This window comes from Capricornis sumatraensis, chromosome 15 (genome assembly GCF_032405125.1).
Source record: "Capricornis sumatraensis isolate serow.1 chromosome 15, serow.2, whole genome shotgun sequence".
NCBI lineage: Eukaryota > Metazoa > Chordata > Mammalia > Artiodactyla > Bovidae > Capricornis > Capricornis sumatraensis.
Window position 1 is genome coordinate 8995648 of NC_091083.1, and position 9312 is coordinate 9004959.

Below are 9312 nucleotides of genomic sequence, written 5' to 3' on the forward strand. Positions count from 1 at the left end.
CTAAAAAGCCAGCTACTAGATTTGTTAGAAATACGCAGGGAATTATCCCCAGTCAGAAGGAGCTGCCTGGCGTGGAGCCTTTCCTGGGACGGTGGTGGTCAGGAAGCTCAGTGTTGCTGGAGCCTGCAGAGACCCTCTGCTCTAGTTGTATTCTGAGAAGTCAGCTCTGGTGGAAGGCGCTCGCTCCTCCTCCGTGCCCTTCTCCATGTGTTTCGCTCCCTCCCTCCCTCTGTCGTTCTCGCTCACACACGTGTGGTGAAGTGTGTTTGCAGGCAGTTGGAAGTGTGTGTGTGTGTGTTTGCAGGCAGTTGGAAGTGTGTGCGCGTGTGTGTGTGTGCGCGCGCGCACATGTTCACGTTTTTGTTCACCCTGTGACTGAGAAGGCGGTACACGTAGCACAAAAGCGGCGCGTCAGGGTCTGTACGAACCAGGGATGAAGAACCTGTGCTGAAGACCGTGATTCTCTGCTCACAGTCTGTCCTGCAGAGGCTTTGTAAACAGGTCTGAGAATACAGTGATGACAGGGAACAGGGCCCTCCTCGATTGACTTCAGTGACCCAGAGTCCCAGGGATTTAAAGTCTGGTTTCCAGTGTGCTCTGTTTGTAGATGGTTGGTTGGAACAGTGACCGAAGGGCCCGTTCACGGACCCTCGCTGTCAGGCACTGGCTGTTCAGATGGCATTGGTGCAGCCCCGGGCTGTGGTTCTGAAGGGGCGGCCCATGGGTTGGCCCTTGGGAGCAGCGAGAGTGCAGAGCTTGTCTCATCAGGCCCCCTGGAGGTACCTGTGTGGGTGTGGGGCCTGTCCTTACTCAGCAAAGCCAGAAACTGTTGGAGGATTCACGTCTGTGAAAACCACACAGCTGCTGCCGCTGCTAAGTCACTTCAGTCGTGTCCGACTCTGTGTGACCCCATAGACGGCAGCCCACCAGGCTCCCCCGTCCCTGGGATTCTCCAGGCAAGAACACTGGAGTAGGTTGCCATTTCCTTCTCCAATGTATGAAAGTGAAAAGTGAAACGGAAGTCGCTCAGTCGTGTCCGACTCTTCGCGACCCCATGGACTGCAGCCTGCCAGGCTCCTCCGTCCATGGGATTTTCCAGGCAAGAGTACTGGAGTGGGGTGCCATCGCCTTCTCTGGAAAAGAGTTGGTGTTATTCTGATTGAAAGCAGAGGGAACCTGTTTGCATCTCAACTACACAGCATCAGAACATACATCATTTTGGATAGCCTTGTGAATGAATGTGTGTTAGAATTTATGGATTATATTCTTTAAAATTGTGATGAAGCTAAATGTAACCATACCACTTAGTTTGGATTTTTCGAAGTTCTGAACAGGGCCCCATTTCACATATTTTTAGTGAGTTGTAACCTTTAAATGCTGATTACCAGATTGGTCTCATTTGAATCTTATTTTTACATCCAGAATGAGTTTTATTTTTCAGTGCAGCTAAACCTGCTGGTATCATTTCAGTCTAATTAACAGTATTTTCTGATCTGGGACTCCTATCAAAGTTCATTATAAGAGCTAGAAAACCCTGGGAGGTAAAATGAACACATGACCTCATCTCCTGTTTTGCACTAGACTCTTAACTTGCATTAAAAGAGACTAAAAATGGAAAAAGAAAAATTTCATTCTTTTATTACGTTAAGCGTTAATAAATGAGTTTAATATGACTTCTCGATGTGTAATCCCTTTTAGCTGGTAAAATGGAGGGCTTTGTTTGAAGTACTAGAAACTAAATGCTGCCAGGAGAAGGATTTTACTAGAAGCAGAGTAGATATCAGTCCCTAAGCTTTGTTAATTGATCCTGCCTGTTTAACTGGGGAAATAAAAATGCACGTCTGCTGAAGAGAAATCTGTGGACATAAACTCTTCCTGTTTTCAAAGATGTTTCATAGGTGTTTATCTTATTTAAATGTACACATAGTAGCCAAGAGAATGCAACTGCTGTTCCTTTAACGTCAGAACTATGTACGCTACAATAGGTGTCACTGTTTGGCTTGGTCCAATCATGGTTGGTGACTTCAGCTATTGGCTCTGAGCACTGGCTGTCTGACTCCATCTGCAGGGCTGTAATACCTACTCTCCTCCGGTCCATTCACCACACAACTTCAGCCGGCTGAACAGACTCACGCAGCTCCAGCACATCTTGATAACCTAATTCAGAAAACAAGCACTACGGCTCTCTCTGCCTGTCGTCTCCTCTCAGTGTAGCATTTTCAGGTGATCTAGGAAACTGGGTTATTTTTATGAGCAAATAAGAGAAACAGGAATCATGATGGGGATGTATTTAACAGACCCAGTACTGGATAAAACTTAAAACCAGTGTCTCATTCAACATAGTAAAAAGGTCACCTTGCCTGCCTGAGAAAAGAAGCAAAATATCAGCTTGTTGGTTTCTGTTTTCATCTCAGCTCGTGCTAGCCTCTTTTCCCTGATGCTCGCACCGACTTGGGATATCTGGCTATAAAGAGAGACCTACTGTACTCATGGTAGATGACAAGGAAAGGAACATGAAATGTCTCACCTTCTTCTTGATGCTTCCAGAGACGGTAAAGAACAGGTCCAAGAAAAGCTCGAAGAAAACAAATCCCAGCAGCAGCAGCAGTAGCAGCAGCAACAGCAGCAGCAAGTTGCCTCCAGTTTGTTATGAAATAATTACCTTGAAGACTAAGAAGAAGAAGAAGATGGCTGCTGATATATTCCCCCGCAAAAAACCAGCCAGCTCCAGCAGCACCACTGTCCAGCAGTACCACCAGCAGAATCTCAGTAACAACAACCTTATTCCCGCCCCGAACTGGCAGGGGCTGTATCCCACCATTAGGGAGAGGTAAGTGCCCGGCCAGCATATTTATTTGAAAAGTTTTCCTGTGTTGAAGTCTCTGCTTTTGCACAACCTGTAATGTATTTTAACATAAATCTGTGTTTCCTCTTTTCCCAGCAGCTTTATTGGTAATGGAAAACTGCCTTGTATCTTTTCCAGAGCAGTACAGCTGTTTTCCTCTTAGATAAAAATGTTTTTGTAAGCTGTAACATTTAAGTGACAGGGTTGTTTCTTTGGGTTATAGGAGACAGAAACCTCTTATTTGTCCTTAAGTCTAAAAAAAAGTTTGGATAACTTTAAAAAAAAAAAAAAAACTTTAGTTACTTCCATGTGTTTGCAGTGATTACAAATGCAGTTGTATAGTTGGAACCTTTATTTGTAGTTTTACCCCGAAGTTACTCAACGGTTGTTTATCTTGTGACTCTTTCCTGGGTTTTTATGTTTGGGAGGAGGTGTTACAATGCTGAGAATTAATGAATTGCCTCTGTTTATAGAAATGCGGTGATGTTCAATAATGATCTGATGGCAGATGTACATTTTGTGGTTGGGCCACCAGGCGGGACTCAGCGGTTGCCAGGACACAAAGTAAGCAACAGCTGCATTACCGGTTTCGCCTCCACAGAGGGACCCTCTCCCTGAGCCCGGGACGGGGCTGGGCAGCTTGCAGGCAGTGCTTGGTTTCCCCCCATCACAGAGCAGGCACAGCCTCTCCAGAGGGCCCCGGCCGTGCTTAATTTTTTTTTTCTTTGTTTCCTTGTACCCTGCTTTATATCCCCCACAAAAACATGCCCTCTTCACTCTCCAGTCATGGGAAGCTGTTGTGATAGGTTTGGAAAGTCATATGCTGACCCTTCTCCTAGAAATCAGTTAGATATGCTTTCATTTATTTTATAATGAGGGACCTTGTGTATTAACCTGTGAAAGCCTGGATCACTAGCAGCACAGAGACTGGTTCGCATGAACTTCTGTCTTTTGCTTTCACAGCCAGATCCTCTGGACCTTGGCTTTGTCAGTAGAGCAGGTGTTAGGCACTCTGTGTCCGCTAAAGCTGATCACTTGAGAGCTGTTTTTCTGGAATGATTTGCTGAAAATGTTTTCAGTTTGGTGCATGAAATAAGATTTCCCCTTCTCCACAGTACGTTTTAGCTGTTGGGAGCTCTGTGTTCCATGCAATGTTTTACGGAGAACTTGCCGAGGACAAAGATGAGATCCGTATACCAGATGTCGACCCTGCTGCTTTTCTCGCCATGCTGAAGTAAGCGTCACACGCATGTTTGGAAAGAGTTTGTTTGTGCTGTGTTTGTGCTCTGCTGGCTTCACAGTTAAGTGTAACTTCCAGGTAATACAAAAGAGAGGCCGATGAAGAAAGAGGGTGCTGCTTTACCTAATAAATGTTTTCAGAGAAAACTTCTGTGCGTCTTTCCATGGAAAGCATGTGGAATGAAGCAGGCGTTTCTAATCACACCTTGGCATGGGATTTGGGGGCAAGAGGCACACAGTGATTTCATCTTTAATGACTTATAATTACAAATAACTTTCTGGTTAAGGATTATCTAATAGAGTATGTTCTCTCTGTGTGAAGTCTTTAAAAACACATAAATTAGATTTTGGTGTCACAATTCCAGAAATTGTATGCATTATTTAAACTCTACCAGTTCGGAGGTTTTGAAGTTTTCTAGGAGTTATTGTTTCCTATCAGCAAATACAAAGTTAATTATCTGATCTTGATGCACATGTACATACCCATGCTCTCACATAAAGTCACAGACCATTTCTCAAGGGTAAGAAGCATTTGCATTTTGTAGTAAAGGAGAAATTTTTGAAAGATTTGATTAATTTTCTATAGTTTTATATGGATTTCTTTGGAAAAACTTTAATTGGTCATTCAGAAATACAGTTATAAGATATACATTTATTTAAAAAATGGTTTTCTATCTCATGAGTCTTTTTCAGAATCCAGTACATGTTAACCAGATAAATAGAATCTTCTTCTCTGACATGGGTTGATGCTGGAGAGTGTTATAGTCTACAGTGTGTGATTAGAGTCCAGTGATTATTCTAAGTGATATTTAGGTGATTTTTGTTGAGCCTTATTTTAGCAGACCAAAGTGTATCAGAGTTCAAGGTTATGTGCTGCTGTGGGGATGTTGAGTCATTGAAATGCATTACAGTGTTTGTTGAAAAAAAAATTATTCATTGGATCAAGTTGGACAGTAATCCCACAAACAGTTAAAATGTTAATATATATTGTTTTCTGCCTACTGAAAAATAAGTATTATAGTTAATTCCTGAACTTTAAAGTGTTGTAATTCTTTATTTATAGTCTAGTTTTGAAATCCATCTGCTACTGTTTAGAACTTTCACAGTGGGAGAGGTTGGGAAATTAGAGGCAAATGAGCATGTAAAGTACCACAACATAAACTAATCCAACACTTTCAACCAACAGAGACTTTATGACTTTTGTAATCTCTTAGAGATCTACTTGCAGAAACCTGTCTTACCTTTAGGAATTTTTGTGTGCTGTTTTCCCCCCCCCGTGAAGTTAGCTTTGTATATTTGACATTGTTTCTGTTGCAGAGGAGAATGCTGACACCAGTTTGGTGTTTTGGCGTCACTGTAGTCAAGTAGAGTGTTCTGTTGCTGCAGAAATATGTACATAATTAGAAAGCCCGAGTACTAGTCACAAAGTTCCATTTCACCAAAGCCGTTTGATTCATCATTTGACAAGCATCTTTTCTTATAAATGTGTTGCCTAGAATATGTCTTGACACAGCTTTTAAAATTATACGTGCAGTCCGTGTAAAGCGGCGAGAATCAGAAGCATAGCAGGTGCCATTTGCTGCCGTGCCATGCTGGATCAGCACTGCATGATCACCTGGGGGAGCGGAGGCCAGGCTGGCTTCACCCCTGCCTTGTGGGTGAAGCACCAGTACTACTGAAAAGGGCTTTGTCAGGAAGGAAGAGAAGACTGTTCACTTGCCCGTTCCAGGGTGAGAGCTGCAAAGTGCTGACCGTGCTGCAGAGTCCTCCTACGGTCCCCATGCTCCGGTCAGAGCATCACTGCTGTGGGTATTTTGTCCAGCAGTCTTGCCATCTTGCCAGTTGCTGTCTTAGTCTCTCAGAGACAAGGAACGGCTTCCTCGGAGCAAAAATGCAGCTTCCATTTGTGATTGCGGTCCTTTTTCTCATTGCCATCCTTATATTTTTTGTATTTTCTTCCAGAAGCCCTCTAATTTCTTGTTTCACTAAGGAAAACTTAATAGCAAGTTGCTAAGCACCTTAGCTAGAAATTTTTTTTTTTAATTATGTGTATTAATATGTATTTTTCACCTGTGCGCAGTTCTCACTGACCTCTCTTGGTCAACAATAGAATATGAAAGAAGCAGATGATTTCTACCTTGACATACCGTCCTGGGAGATTGCCACTGTCTCCCAAAACAGTAAGAAGTGTTTCCTGAAATACAGACACTTCAGAGAAGCACACAAATAGTGCATATTTAGGCTTTATTTGTCTTTTAATTAAATATATCTAGAAATGTATTCTTTAATTCTGAAGGTAGAAGGACTGTGTGGAGAAGAAAGAATTTAGAGTTTAAAAAAAAAAGCAGATACAAAGCCTGCATTGGATTCTACATAAAGTTAACTGTGAGATAGCATCAAGCATCGAAGCCCATACTTAAAAATCCATAGAACTTGGGACTACTTGAAAAATATCTTTTTAAGATCAGATTTTATTTTGTGCTTCAGGAAAATCCAAGTCATTCTTAATTAAAAGCATCAAGATGCAGTCATTGCTAACATTATAGTATTAAATGTATTTGTTTCCATCTGAATGCACAGAAACATTTTTAAGTAAAACTGTATACACATATTTTTCCTAAAACATGGGGATTATTTCTAATTATAATTCAGTATATATATATATAATTTTGCTATTTTTTCCCTAATATTAACTGTCTTTGGTCTCAGTCCTTTTTCAAACAGTTCTCGAATCCTCAATTTTTTTTTTCCCTCTTTGAGAGGACAGGGAACATAGCTTTAAAATAGAGGCTAGAGTGATTACATGAAGTTAATGTCTTTAATTATACACACTTTCTACTAAATTGAAGTGTTCATGATTTATGAATGTATTTCAGATGTTGTTATAATGTCTAATCATTTTTGTAATAACTGTCACTTAAGATGATTTTCTTGGAACTAACTTGAAAGTAGCTGCATCTTTTCTTGCTGGACACGCTCATTTGGTGAAAATTCCATTTACACGCCGGACTCTTTCTTGCAGATACATCTATTGTGATGAAATTGACTTGGCTGCTGACACAGTCTTGGCCACTCTTTATGCTGCCAAAAAGTACATCGTCCCTCACCTCGCCAGGGCCTGCGTCAATTTCCTGGAGACCAGCCTGAGCGCCAAGAACGCCTGTGTGCTCCTGTCCCAGAGCTGCTTGTTCGAGGAGCCAGACCTCACCCAGCGCTGCTGGGAGGTGATCGATGCCCAGGCCGAGCTGGCGCTCAAGTCCGAGGGGTTCTGCGACATCGACTTCCAGACCCTGGAAAGCATCCTCCGCAGGGAAACTCTGAATGCCAAAGAAATTGTGGTCTTCGAGGCCGCTCTCAACTGGGCTGAGGTGGAATGCCAGCGACAGGATCTGGCTCTGAGCATCGAGAACAAGCGCAAGGTGCTGGGCAAGGCGCTCTACTTGATCCGCATCCCGACCATGGCCCTGGACGATTTCGCCAACGGTGCTGCGCAGTCCGGCGTCTTGACTCTGAACGAGACCAACGACATCTTCCTCTGGTACACGGCGGCCAAGAAGCCCGAGCTGCAGTTCGTGAGCAAGGCCCGCAAGGGGCTGGTGCCGCAGCGCTGCCACCGCTTCCAGTCCTGCGCCTACCGGAGCAACCAGTGGCGCTACCGGGGCCGCTGCGACAGCATCCAGTTCGCCGTGGACAAGAGGGTCTTCATCGCAGGCTTCGGGCTGTACGGCTCCAGCTGCGGCTCGGCCGAGTACAGCGCCAAGATCGAGCTCAAGCGGCAGGGCGTGGTCCTGGGGCAGAACCTCAGCAAGTACTTCTCGGACGGCTCAAGCAGCACGTTCCCCGTGTGGTTCGAGTACCCGGTGCAGATCGAGCCGGACACCTTCTACACGGCCAGCGTCATCCTGGACGGCAATGAGCTCAGCTACTTCGGGCAGGAGGGCATGACAGAGGTGCAGTGCGGCAAGGTCACCGTGCAGTTCCAGTGCTCGTCGGACAGCACCAACGGCACGGGCGTGCAGGGCGGCCAGATCCCCGAGCTCATCTTCTACGCCTGAGCGCACCGGCTCTCCGCTTCACGCTCAGCTCGGCTGCAGCCAGCCATCGGCGCGGGCTGTTCGTAAGGAACGGAGCTGTGCGCCGGTTCTGATTTCTTTCAACCTTTTTCGCTATGTACAGGCAAAAATGCAGCACTCAGCTTTTAACTGTATGCCGGAAAGCCAAATTCTTAGCAAGGCTTGTGGTTCTTAGAGTTGCATATATCCACCTGGGGAGATTTTGCATTCTTTTCCAACTGCCCCACTGACCTCCCAGTTTAAGAAGATTTTTGGATCACCTCAGATTTCCTTTTGGGCTTTATTTTGACAAAGAGAAAGAAATACTCTAAAGTAACAGTAGCAATTATTTTTAAATGGAAACCCTCCCTCTCCCCAAACAGATAAACCTCAGTGTACAATTTTGAAAGACATTTTGCTTGATAATAAGTAATAATTTAGAAAGTAGACAGTAGTCATCTTTACCTTCTTATTTCCTTTTAAATATTTTGGGCATTTGCTTTTGGACATTGCGTTTTCTTAAATCCTAAATTCACAAGTTTGTTAAATTTTTAAACTGCAGCTGTCAACGGAAGGTAAAGCAAGTAAGAAATTGGAAGTTTTCGATCACAACTTTTGCTACAAGCAGATTTATGTTCCTTTAGTTTAGAAGACAGGCAATTTCAGTACAGAGGCTTCTTTTAGAAGTAACTAAATTGCAAAACTTTATTGTCAACTAGAGAAAAATTGCAAATCTGTTAATTGAAACTAAAATAGTCTTAAAAGGAAGCCTGAAAAAGTCCCACATGACAAATAGTTTAATTGATGGCACATTATAATCCAGAGTTTGAAAAAGTCAAGCTCTATTCTCCCTGCTTAGCTTTTGATCCCTGCCACTTGCTGGTTTTCAAAAGTTGTACTGTATAGAATTCCTATTCCCCCATTCCCGTGAAAAGAGGACCAAACGATTTCTTCAGATGAATAGAGAAACAGTTAGTTTTGTAGTGCCACATGTTAATGTAATAAGATACTTTATGCATTTGTTTTTTTTTTAATCTGAAGTATATTTTACTTAATCTACTTTGACCACACTCTCTTGTTCGTTAATTATGATTCTGTCCCATTCCTGGACTGCTAGAATCTGCCCTGTGACCATCTGAACGAGCCAATATATGCCTGCAGGGTTTTTAAAAAGTG

The 9312-nt window shown here is 43.4% G+C and overlaps 1 protein-coding gene across 1 annotated transcript; it reads left to right on the plus strand.

The window, feature by feature from the left end:
• The first annotated feature begins 2489 nt into the window (after positions 1–2489).
• Positions 2490–8139, plus strand: BTBD3 (BTB domain containing 3). The gene is made up of 4 exons (XM_068987699.1): positions 2490–2830; positions 3319–3409; positions 3961–4079; positions 7107–8139. The coding sequence occupies exons 1-4, from the start codon at positions 2490–2492 to the stop codon at positions 8137–8139; spliced, it is 1584 nt and encodes a 527-aa protein (XP_068843800.1).
• Positions 8140–9312: the final 1173 nt, after the last annotated feature.

Bases quoted from the DNA above. Each gene is read 5' to 3' on its own strand.
- BTBD3 (XM_068987699.1), top strand. From the start codon at position 2,490: ATGGTAGATGACAAGGAAAGGAACATGAAATGTCTCACCTTCTTCTTG. The intron at 3,410-3,960 runs GTAAGCAACAGC...CCTTCTCCACAG, and splicing joins AGCGGTTGCCAGGACACAAA to TACGTTTTAGCTGTTGGGAG. The intron at 4,080-7,106 runs GTAAGCGTCACA...TCTTTCTTGCAG, and splicing joins GCTTTTCTCGCCATGCTGAA to ATACATCTATTGTGATGAAA.